General features: G+C 34.0%; 2 protein-coding genes and 2 long non-coding RNA genes across 4 annotated transcripts; all 4 read right to left on the bottom strand.

Annotated features, from left to right (window-relative positions):
* Positions 1–1466: 1466 nt before the first annotated feature.
* On the bottom strand, positions 1467–5385 carry LOC131621565 (outer envelope pore protein 16-3, chloroplastic/mitochondrial-like). Its single transcript, XM_058892605.1, has 3 exons — positions 5228–5385; positions 4559–4897; positions 1467–1900 (listed from the first exon to the last, which is right to left on the bottom strand). Exons 2-3 carry the CDS (start codon positions 4887–4889, stop codon positions 1752–1754), a joined length of 480 nt encoding a protein of 159 aa, XP_058748588.1. The 5' UTR covers positions 4890–4897; positions 5228–5385; the 3' UTR covers positions 1467–1751.
* A 1047-nt stretch (positions 5386–6432) lies between these two features.
* On the bottom strand, positions 6433–7941 carry LOC131621521 (uncharacterized). The gene is made up of 3 exons (XR_009289616.1): positions 7444–7941; positions 7187–7323; positions 6433–7071 (listed from the first exon to the last, which is right to left on the bottom strand). It is a non-coding gene; the product is annotated as an uncharacterized LOC131621521 (long non-coding RNA).
* Positions 7942–7981: 40 nt separating this feature from the next.
* On the bottom strand, positions 7982–8901 carry LOC131621546 (protein STRUBBELIG-RECEPTOR FAMILY 2-like; the record flags this gene model as incomplete). The annotated part of the gene is made up of 2 exons (XM_058892588.1): positions 7982–8307; positions 8559–8901. Coding segments are annotated over 2 exons (669 nt in total), but the record flags the coding sequence as incomplete, so codon positions are not given.
* Positions 8902–9012: 111 nt separating this feature from the next.
* On the bottom strand, positions 9013–9646 carry LOC131621522 (uncharacterized). The gene is made up of 3 exons (XR_009289617.1): positions 9335–9646; positions 9135–9200; positions 9013–9061 (listed from the first exon to the last, which is right to left on the bottom strand). It is a non-coding gene; the product is annotated as an uncharacterized LOC131621522 (long non-coding RNA).
* Between the last annotated feature and the right edge of the window lie 2783 nt (positions 9647–12429).

Here is a 12429-nt window from a genome sequence, read left to right as displayed (position 1 = left end):
CATTCATAATCCCCAAGTTTATGTTCCTTAATTCTTATGCCTTCTTCGTCGATCTCTTCCTCCTCCATAATCTCCTCATCCCGTGAGTGATTTTTAGAATCTCGTTGTTCTTTCCAAATGTTTCCTCCGTCACCATATTCTTGTACGATATCTTCCCATAGAGACTTTCTTCACCCGATTCTCGATTCCCTATATTTTCATTCACCACCATCGGTTAAGACTAAAGAGTATCGATAGAAACCATCACCCCATCCTCGTCCTGAGTCTCAAGATTCGCATAAACAAACCCTTACATTGGTTGACTCATACACAACCCTACCAGAACGCAACTACAAGCTTATTTTTGTTTTCATCTAACAAATAAAATGGTTACTAATACTCTAATACTAATATACCGTTTTCATGTACACCAAGTGATATATGTGTGATATATGAAATATAAAGTCATTATAACACTTTTAATGGTGCAACTCATCCCTACATATTTTTTGGATTTCACAAAACTACTCTATCTTTGAATAATTCATTCAATTTTATTTCAACTTCCAACTCTCACAATTTAGTTTAAATATTACTCCCTCCGTTTTTTATTATAAGTCGTTTTAGACTTTTCACACAGATTAAGAAAAATAATAATTGTTGTATGAAAATGAGAAATTATGAAGCTTTTTTACAAAATTATCCTTCATTAATGGCATATAGAAGATAAGTTTATATAATTGAAATGAGAGAGAATAATAAATATTTAAGGATATAATAGGAAAAATAACATTAATTAGTCATTGGAATTGTAAAGCGACTTATATTAAAATACAAAATATTTTTCCAAAACGACTTATAATAAAAAACGGAGGGAGTAATATTTTTATGAGAAATACTAACCGGTACCCTTGGGACACTATTTAAGTGATTAAAGTTGTAAATTGTTTTAAAAATGTGTGTAAATGCATTGGAAATTGAAATACTGAATTTTATAAAAAATATTTTCTTTTACTTAGTATGCTTAAAGAGTGTCATGAGAACACTCGTTAGCAAGACCATATTTTATTTATAAGGAATCTATATTAAATCTCACAATTTAATTTAAATATTAATATTTCATTCTTATTTAATTTTATTATAATTTAAAATATTAATTTATGTACTTATCACTAATAATAATAATAATAATAATATAAAATAGAATTAATTAATAAATTAAAATGAATCTGATTTTTTATGACAATAACTGAAAATGGAGTCTAAAAATAATGGCAAAGAGAACGTCGAGAAATACTCCTTTGAATGAAGATACACGCAGGTGAAAAACTCCCTTGGAGTTGGCCTTAACGTTACTTGTTTGTATCAATATTTTAAAAAATAGATCAATGATAAGCAAGACCTCTGAGTCAGTTTAATTAGTTCAAACACAATTAAACCAAATGACTAATGCTAATATTTATTAAAAACAACATGGCTGAACCCCATAGCTCAAACAATTCAATCTGATTCAAATATCTTATGGTAACAAAATAGATTTAGTATGTAGGACCAAGGGAATTTCAGTGTGGTTATAGCTTATCTCTTAGAAACAAAATACATAGTACATTTATTCAAATTTAACCGGTTCGGCAACAACTAACAAAAGAAAATATGGAATGACATCGGAGCATGTAATTCCAACTCCACAAACAACCGGCTAAACAAAGAGTGATTCACTCTCTCCAATCAACAAGAAATGTCTTTGGTCATAAAGGTGCATGAATTAAAAATTATGCATCGTTACTGGGTCTTTTCTTTGTGGTTAATGCAGCATACTCCCTCCCCTCATCATGTTTTAATGTCTGCCCCCCAAAATCAAGAACTGCAGATGTGAATGCCAATGCTGTTCCTGCAGAAATTGCGGTTGAGATGCTCCTTCCTACAGTATAATCAACGGCAAGCAAAGCTTGTTAAAAAGCAGTGAGATCTAACACAAAAAACTCCTTGCACCATATAGAGCAGTAAATTATTGTTGCATTAACTGAATTCAATGTATATGATAGAATCTAGTGTTTTGCAAAAGTATTATGGAAATAACTCTGGGAGCAAACTCCAATTACAGAACACTGAAGTACTGAAATATGGGGAACTGATAGCCAGAAAAATAAGAATACAGAGAAAACAAACGCTATCACGATACTCTCCACCCAACGGATTCCCCCCAACCCACACTATCTATCCTTCATAATCATGTTACCTTGCATGATCCCAGCCTCTCCATCACTAGTTATCTACCCCTTTAAAACATCCAATTTTTGTGTAACATCCCTCCAATTCTGAGTTCCTATCCCCATTTCTGTCTCTATACCATCTCTTCCAGACATGGAATGGTCGCCCATTTGTAACGGACCAATCAGTACACCAGAAATATATTTTATAGGTGGGAACATTGTTGTTAAGAACGCGAGTTAGATAGTAGGATCAGACGATTTTATGATCTTACAACCATTAAGCAAACTAACTCACATGTAAAACCAGATTCTGGTTGAGTAGCTTGAAAGATTGTGAGACCGGTAGATCTCATGTGATCCTAAAAGTTCCAATTTTCTTGGTCAAGTTTGCTACTTGATTCCTGAAACCAGTCGTTTAATACTTTTTTACTCTAGAAATTACTCATTCTCACACAAGACACTGATAAGCTCAATCTCTATGAGCTGTCTCTCCCCCTCATCAACAACTTCTCCGCCTTTCGGCCTCTCTACAGTTGCTTTGTAGTCATCTCTCCTAAGAAGGTCTCCACTTATTTGTTTTTTCTCTGCATGGACTATCCTAGAAAGACTATAAGAGATGTTATTAAGAAAGATCTCGAGATTAATGACTTGGATAGAAACATGGTCCTTGATAGAACATTATGGCGAAAGTTGATCCATGAAGCCGACCTCACCTAGTGGGATAAGGCTTAATTCTTGTTGTTGTTGGACTATCCTAAGTTCCTCTGTATTTGGCCATTGTCAGGGCTTCAGATGGACAGCGATTGCCAGTAGTAGGTCAGGGGAGGTAGGGGCAAATGCTAATTGTGATTCATGGAACTTGTTATTATGAAATTCCAGTTTTAAGTTAGCTTTAATGTTGTCATTTCTAGTATCTTTTCATGTTTAGTATATATATACATATAAGGGCATGTAGAGTGAGAGGAGTTTTAATAATGAGAGATAAGAGACAAATAAGAAACATTAGATTGAATAAACATATGTGATAAAATGATTCATCAAAAAATACACGACTCATAACCTCCTCTCTACTTCTCACACACTAATGTTCCTCTCTTCTCCAATGTTTTTTTAATGGATCCAATGTCTCATTTAAGTGCAGTAGTTTACCTGTTTGCAATTTCTTTTTGACAGTTGATTTTCATTAAAACAAGTAGGGGTCGATTTTCATAAAATAAAAATAGAAGTTTATTAATGTTAAACAAAAGAATTGAGGTTGATTTTTATTTAAAAAATAGAGGTTGATTGATCTTAAGCAAAATAGTAGAAAACCTTTTTTTCCAGAGAAAGCTCCGTTGGAAGAAATAGCTTCCAGCGGTTTTAAGTTGGGGGAGTTTTAAAAAAGAATAGGAAAGCTCTGCCAAAAAGAACTGCCATCAGATTTATCAATTTGTTTCAACTTTCAAGTTGGAAAATGGCTTTCACCAGTTACAAGATTCGACTGTGCAATCGGTTTCAAGATACCACATATAGTTTCTGAAGATATCCAATGGAAGATACTGAGGTATAGAAGAATGGAAGTTTCAAAATTTTGAAAAAAAAGTAGAAACAGACATGCGAGAGAGAAAGGAGCTAAACAGTCATGTGTGTATTCTTTCATGAATCATTTAATCACTGCTGTTTATTTGATCTAATGGCTGTTTGTTCCTCTCATCTCTTAATATAAAAGTTCATGTCACTTGATATGCCCCCTTGAATATTTAATACTATTAGTAACTGTAATTTAATATAATTTCTCCGTTTGGTAGGATCTTATGATTCTAGTTACAATCCTACACCTTACAATCATACTGTTAAGAGTCCCACATCGGACAATATATGGCCTGAACATGTCCTTATAAGTGGGGGCAATCCTCACCCTACAAGCCGGTTTTATAGGGTTGAGTTAGGCCCAACCACACTTCTTAACATCATACTACCCCTCATGATTCTAAATAAGATCTTGATCTTGACAACCTTGGTTGAAAATCTTAATTATCTATTAGTTAACTACCTAACAGATGTAACAGGCAACATAGCAACCGTCATTCAAGGGTATTCTAATAAACATCAATAGCACCAGTAGTCATTTAGCACAATGAGATAATCATATCAAAAGGAAAAACCCGACATATAATTGTCATAATTTCCAAAATGAACTGGATCAAGTCCTTCCTCATATGATGCTTACCCACTAGCATTTCCAAATTAAATTATGGAAAAAACATACAAGGCACTGATTGAATTTTTCACCGTCGTCCATAAAAAACATTCACTCTGTAACAATATTTCAATATCTATATCTAAAAATATGAAATTTTTTGGTTAATTATTAACGAAAGAGATACCTCTGTAACCGAGAATAGATGCACCAGCAACAAAGCCACCAACAGCACCATTTACAAGATCCCTCTTCCCCCTGTAGTTCTGCACCAACTGTTCGACACCAATGTAGACTCCTCCTATGGCAGCAAAGGTTGCTCCATAGCCGCCCATCATCTTGAAAGTTCTTAACAACCCAGGAAGAGCAACACTTCTCTCGACACGAGGAACGTCATACCAGGTGGCAACAACAGTGCCCCAGATAGTGCCAGCAACTAAACCAGTAGTTGCACCCTTAAAAGTTTTCATGAGTGATGAATCCTCATCCTCCAAGTACCTACGTTCTGCTGGGTCCATTATTATCTCTGCACAAAAAAGATCCAACCACTATTACTGAACATTGCTTCATTTTCTTTGGTTTTTAATTGGAAAAAAACAATTGATTAAAAAAAATGCACGATTTGATAATCTTTTTTGCTGAATCCAGGAGATAGCATACACCGAATTGAAAAATATATTGGAATTCGTCAAAGCGGAGAATAGAAAATGATAATGATGTTGATAAAGAATTCAGATCGAAGAGCATATTTGAAAAATGTGGTAGTTAAAAGGGGAATCAAAATGAAAACCCTAAAAAGATGCATAGAGAAGCGAGCCTGAGAGAAATGATAGGGTTAGGGAAAAGGGAAGCGTACCTGAGAGAAATTGAGTTGGGATTAAGAAGCTACTCCGAATTCTGTCTCAGCTGCCTCCACACTTCGCAGCGTTGCGTTTTTTTGCCGATACTACTGCAACTCACGATTTGCTTGAAACTTTTTTTTTCCTCTTACTCCAAAATTTTATGATGGTAAATCAGTATTTTTATTTTATTTTATTGTCTTTCAAATTGTAAAATTGAGTTGCAAAATTAATAAATTGATCTCTTAAAAGTAATTTTTTACCTCAAAATTAAAGAATAATTATATGGTCCTTTCACCAAAATATTTTAATAAACAAAATGAATAAAAGGTTATATATTTGTCAAAATAAAATTAAATAAAAAGTTTATATCATCAATTTAATTAAATTTAAGAGAAAACTTAAATATAATTTCTTGATTTATATTATTTTCTAATGAAAATATAATAAATGTACAATTTTTTCTTATTTTTACTTTTTAAAGAATATTTAAATATATTTGTCATATTTTTATTAAAAAATAATATATTTTCTTATAATTTTTCATAAATTATATTTTTATTAAAAAATATGGTTTATAGATATAAATTGAAAGTGGTTTTTTTTATTAATTCGTCTAAAAATTCTCATAAAATTTTATATCATGATATATTATTTTTGAATAGTTTCTTGTCCTAGTAAGACAAACATAAAACATTTAAAATGTACTTTTAAATTAAGAAAAATGACTAAATTTATTGAATTGCAAATTTTTAAATTTTCCTTCACCACCCAAATCCTAATATTATTCTCATGTGAGAGGCACATACATAGCATTCCAGAGTTTAATTGAAAAACAAATTAAATCTAATTAAAAATGATTTTCTTTTAGATTTTCCTAAACAATTTGCTCTTTTTTTTTTTGTTTATCACCAGTTCGGGGGTCAGTCATCAAGTGATTCCAGCCCCCTTTCGATTGCATTTGCGGAGGATCGAACTGTGATTCTCACTACCTAGTCTAGCGCTAATCACCACTAGACCAACTAACGATTTGCTCTTTAAATAAAGTTTATTACGACTTCAATCTCATGCATAAATACCAATTATTTATGGTGTATATATATTTTCAACTTCTAATATAATTATCAATAATCTATTATTATCATGTTTCACTCTGATAAGCCAACTCCCTATTTATTTATTTGAGGTGGAGCTAAAATCATATCTTCCATATTCACAAAAAAGAACTTTACAAAATGTTCATTGATTTGTTTTTCGCTTCCTTCCACAGGCGACACAAGCAATCTCGTGTGTGTAGTAGGACTATTCCAAAACCAAAAAAAAAAAACTCATGTAGTAGGACTGTACAGAAGGATATTTACAGAGAAAGGTGCTGGAACTGGCATAAACTGCAAATTTATAGCTCATTAATATCACTGGTTTCTGTGACACAAACAGATGATGTACATCAAGCTGATAGATGGCTAAATGTTGGCGAACTTTTAAAGCGTGTGTCGGCTGATCGGAGAGACTTCTCAAATAGATCAGTACCGTCTGCTACACTGGTCTTTGCAAAGTTGAACTTTTGGTATAAAGATACAAGAGAGTTCACAACTTCAGACATTTGGGGACGGAGGTGTCTTGAAGGCTGTTCAAAACACACAATTACTGAGGTTTTTCAATTTCTTATTCAGTTTGAATTATAAGATTAGGTGTTAATAATACCTGTATACAGAGGGAAACGAGATCAGCATAACAAGAAAGAGCTTTGAATGAAATTGTTGTTTTCATACTGGAATCTACTATCTGTTCCAAACTCGCGCTATCACGAAGCCTGGGGAAAGCCCATTTTGACAGATATTGCTCTTCCCTTGGCCTGGCACTATAATGTATTGAAAGAAAATAGTAGCCATCATTCAATGAAACAACACTTGTATCCTTTATAAGTGGCCATAAATATATAAGAGGAGATACCAAAATATGGATGAAAAACATACCCGTCGAAAGGTTTCCTTCCTGTTAACAATTCCAGAAGCAATACTCCAAAGGCAAAGACATCTCTCCTTCTGCTGAACCCTGTTTGGCCATGGTCAGATGGAGCGTAGCCTCTCTCTGTAATTGTAGTCTCAGTAGCCTGTATGAAAAAGAATGACAACTTAAAACCATCCAAAAGATGAAATAAAAGCAACGCAAGCATATATAATTAAACTATTGCTCAATGTCAATTATAAGTTATAACTTTAGCATCCAGAACCTTATCAATTACTTTAGCTGCTAGAACCTTCGTCAATGGTCTCAAAATTGCCAAGCTACTGTCACAAACACGAGGGATCAAATTTTCATCCAGTAGAACGTTGGCAGACTTCAAATTACCATGGGCCACAGGCGGGCAGCACGCTGAATGCAAATAGCTGAAAACATTTCAATGAGTTTTTATAGTTAAGACAGCATTAACTATGATTCTACATCTAAAATTTAGAGCAACTCACTCCAAAGCCTGAGCAACATATAGAGCAATCCGAAGACGTTGGATCCACGATAGTGTTTCACATGCTCCACTATGAAGAGCATCATATAGAGTTAAATTTCCAAAGTAATCATAAACAAGAAGATGCTCTCCGTGCTCCAAACAGTAACCATTGAGTGGTATGATGTTGGGGTGCTTCAGTTTAGAAGCTGTGCAAATGACATCCAAGAACATTTCCTCTTCTCGGTAAGACAAACCCGCCATGTTTATGATCTTCACGGCCAAAATCTTCAACAAAAACAACAACAAAATGTTAATTTGAAACCTAAACGTGATGAAAAGACAATTTCAGTGTTTGGAAAAGAGTTTGAGATTGTACTTTGCCATCAGGAAATTTAGCTTTGTAAACAGAACCAAGAGATCCTTCTCCCAGAAGGTTGCCTTCATTGAAGAAGTTAGTAGCCAGCTGAAGCTCCGCAATGGTATAGATTTTTGTCCTTCTAGTAGATCTGCCTCTTTTGGAATAACTTCTTCTTGATGTTTCCTCTACATTGTTATGGTGCAGGGAAGGAAATTTCATTGGACCCAAAAGAGGTGCAATGTTGATAGGTAGGAGAAGTGGCCTGTCGTCTAGTTCAGCAGAAGACACCTCTATCATCAAAGGGGCAAAAAGAGAGCATGATTAGCATTAGAAATAAATTCAAAAAAAATACTAATGGCATCCTAGCCAAGAGGGGTGGCTGCTAGCTACTTGATTTTTACCCACAGAATGTAAAATTTCAACACAATGGCAAATTCATATTATTTTTCAAGATTTTCTCTGGTCCCCTCAAAAAAACTGACAAAACAAGATATAGATTATAAAGTGCCTCGCAGTCCATATGCTTTTCTGTATGAATTACCTATGCTTGCACTGGTTGGATGAGAATGAATAGAGATATCATTGCTTTCTGAGTAATTCTTGTTCCGGCTTTGAGAATGCAGTTTGTTTAACCGGATTGCAATAAGGAGTGCCACACCTGTAGCCATTATTGTTCCTCCAGCAGCAATAAAAGCAATTCCTCCAGGACCGAATTGTTTCTTCTTATGCTTGTGCTCACGTACTTTGGGAGGAGCATAGTTCTTGATGGCATTTGTATTAGTTGTGGGCGGGCGACTAGTATTATGCTCAACTGATAATGTCCCCACAGGTGAAGTCAATGGGGGATAGTTGTCCGCTGCATGGAATTTATTCCCACCAATCCTATTTTAGGGTAGAGGGGATGGTTACTATCTTAAGTGTCCACTTCTGTTTGATGCAATAAAATATGGAGAGCAAACTCGAATTGTTGTCACTGACCTTAATTTTTTTATGTTCTGAAAATGATGTGGAAGAAGGCCACTAAACATATTATCTTGAATGTTCCTGGCAACACTGACAAATCAGCAAATAGTAGAACTGTAAATATTTATTGGGAAAATGTTAGAGATAATCCTACAAATCTGTAAGTGGAAGTTCCGCCAGGTAGGTGACTGATCCAGTGAATCTGTTATTCTGCAAGAACCTGCAAATAAGCACCAATTTTCATATCAAACCAACCGACCCCTATAAGAAAAAGCTCTTCCTTCAATAATTGAATATATGATGAAACATAAATCAAGTTTAGAGTAAATAAGGCATAAGAAGGAAAAAGTTTACAATCTAGCAAGGTTTGTCAAGGAACCAAATGATCTTGGTAGATCTCCCGAGAAATTATTGTATGAAAGGTCCCTGAAGAAAGGAAATCACCCTTCATGAGGTTCTATTTAATGAATTTTGGACAAAACAGTCAAAGCATCTGCATTTTGTTAATCTCATTTTCTCAAAACCCAGTCTTTATCATAGCCCTTTAAATCTGTGAAACTTACAAAATATTTATATTTTTTCGATGGACTCCTATCTCTGGTGCTTCTCAACTTTTACACATCTTCAACAAAAAACATCAATAAAGAGGAGAAGCCATCTATGTTTTGCTTTTATCTATTTTTTAGCTGAATGGTTTTCTTTAATATATTATAATCTACAAGGCTATAGTCTACTATTTTATCACTTTTTTGTAAGGTTTAAAAAGTTCAATTTGCATTCATGATTTGGTCTCACAGATCCAGAAAACTCAAGGATTCAAGTACCTAGAATTTTGTACTGGTTTTGTCACTTATTCATATTATTGAAATCAAATGCAAATACCGCAAGACCCAAGAGAAGTAGCCATACATTTCTTTGAGATTATCTAAGCCAGTAAATACGTCACCAATAGGTCCAATTAAGAAATTGTGGCTTAAATTCCTGCAACACAAGATGAAAATGACTATTGCACTTGCACAGCCACTAGTAAAGCTCAATCATTATAATATATTATGCTCAAGAGACAAAAAGTATGAACAATGTTTTATTTTCAATTGATAAAGACATTATATCTCCAAAGAATCAAATTCCCGTGGGATATTTTCGCTCAAATAGTTGTAAGAAAGCAAGCATTCTTTCTGCAAACAAATAATCAGAAGAACAATACAGTACTGAACATGCAGGTATGCCAATCAGCAAGCACAAAATTCAATCCTGTAGCAAACAAAATTAGAAGAACAGTCGCCTTACATATGAGTGACAGTGGGGGGTAAACCAAATGGCATTTCACCCACTATGTTATTTGAACTGACATCACTACAAAAAAAAAAAAACGAGAATATAGAAGCAAGTTAGTTAATAGCATATCCTAAAATTCAAATGTTCTAATAAGTATCTAAAACTAACGCTATACGAAATTACAAACACTCACAGCTTCTTCAAATTCTGTAGAGGATAGAGCCTGCATAGACTCCCAGTGAGGTTTAGCCCTTGAATTTGTCTGCATTTTGACAGAGAACACGGATAACAATTATCAATTTCATTATGATCTAAGAGTCTGCTTGAATTAGCTTATTTAAGCTTATGCACCAACATAATAAACACTTGTGAAACTGTTCGTCAGAGTTTACAGAAACATTTTAAGACTAAGCATAAGTAGCTGATACATAACAACGTATGCTATAAGTGCTTAATTTAGCTGTTAATCCAAAGAGAGACTAAGTATGAAATCTGATCGGTGAATTTGGTACATTACAGGCGTATAACGGATGATCTGGAACAAGTAACACCCGTCCAAGACTCCTCACAAGGATCACTACCATTCCATCCACGGAGTGCATTCGAGTAATTCAAAGCCTGGTATAGATCCCGTAGAGCAGTCACTGTCACCCAAACAAACATCACAAGAAATATAGGGTTACTGAAAGAGCTAAAAGCCAATTCAATCTATATCCACTAGAATAGCAACAAAATTTAACAATATATGTAAAAATTTCAGTGATCAACTTTCCTTAAACACGTGCATGTAGCTACCGGAATGAAAATCTATGTTACCAAACCCTCGAAAGAAGAAAGATTCAACAGTGATATAGGTACTGAAAATTTAACTCTCTTTCCAAGAAAAAAGTTATAGAACAGTGGAAGAGTTTATGAAAAGTTATCTGAGTTACCTTCGGGTGGACGAGTTAACGCCAAGTTCTGAGAAATCAAAATTGACGAAAAGAGAACGAGATTGAGAAGGAGGTAAGGGAAGTTGCGAATCATTTTCACGAGAATTGGAAGAAACCGTTAGGAATACTCGTTGATCTTAAGAAAAGAAAAAGAAAATAGAAGCAAGATCGGAGGAATCAAAGTGTGACGGCAGTGAGAATGGTGGTTTGAATTTTTTGAGCGGTCGGAGTTAGTTTCCGGTGAGGTGGGGTCCACTAACCGAGACCGTTGCGGAGGAGGAAGACGATTCAACAGTTTGGTAAGTTTTGGCGCCAAACAACTTACTGGGCCTTATTTCTATAACAAGATTGATTGGGCTTTTTACTAAAAAATTCCATGGAGTTCATGCTGAGGGTGAAAAAAGCAATACTCATTTTATTACATATGGTCTTCTTAGGGGATTTTATTAAGGATTGAGTTACTTCACCAAAAACGATTTTCACTTTTTAGTTTTTAAAGTTATAAAATTAGAACAATTTTGATATGTTTTTGAATTTTATTTCACTTTTAACAAGAATAAAAATATGAAATTTCGTTAAATCATCTCAGTTGGTAGTTATTACATAAAAACATCAGGTGCAGGATCGCATGTTTGAATATAAAATATATTGTTATATTGATAATTGTTAGATGGATATTTCTATTGTTTTGGTATTGGTTTATTTTCTCCACGCCTATATTGAGACTCCCTCGTATTTCAATTTTGACTATCTCATAAATATTTTCATAAAATTCACTTTTTTTGAATTTTTTTTCCAAAATATCTGTAAAAATAAAAATAAAATCTAATACTTTTGAAAGTTATAAACACTCTTTGATCGAACCACTATTATGGTTCAAAACAGTGGAGGGTCCTGCATCACATGTTCATTGAATGAGTTGGGATTGGAACGATTGAAGTAGAAGTAGTGTTATTCCTTAAGAAATTGACGGGAAGAATATTGTCTACGAACTCTAATTGAGGTATCTCAAAAGTTTTTGAAAATGAAGGAGAAAAGGGAGGGTTTAGCGTGCGTTATATATCAATTAAAAGCATTTGGAGATACTTCTCCGAAAAAACACCCGGGGTTTGAAAAAAAATGGTTAATCTAAAAATGTACCTGTAGACAAACTCTAAACCACATACGAAGATACATCTCCGAATTAAATTTTAACAAAGTGAAAGGAACTCAACAATTTACGCTTATTTTGGATGAAAA

This window comes from Vicia villosa, unplaced genomic scaffold (assembly GCF_029867415.1).
Source record: "Vicia villosa cultivar HV-30 ecotype Madison, WI unplaced genomic scaffold, Vvil1.0 ctg.000009F_1_1_3, whole genome shotgun sequence".
Taxonomy (NCBI): Eukaryota; Viridiplantae; Streptophyta; class Magnoliopsida; order Fabales; family Fabaceae; genus Vicia; species Vicia villosa.
This window is presented reverse-complemented; position numbering and strand designations above follow the sequence as displayed.

Excerpts from the sequence above, each read along its gene's own strand:
- LOC131621565 (XM_058892605.1), bottom strand. The coding sequence starts at position 4,889 with ATGGACCCAGCAGAACGTAGGTACTTGGAGGATGAGGATTCATCACTC. Across the intron at positions 1,901-4,558 it reads ATCTATTCTCGGTTACAGAG|GAAGGAGCATCTCAACCGCA; the intron begins GTATCTCTTTCG and ends ATTATACTGTAG.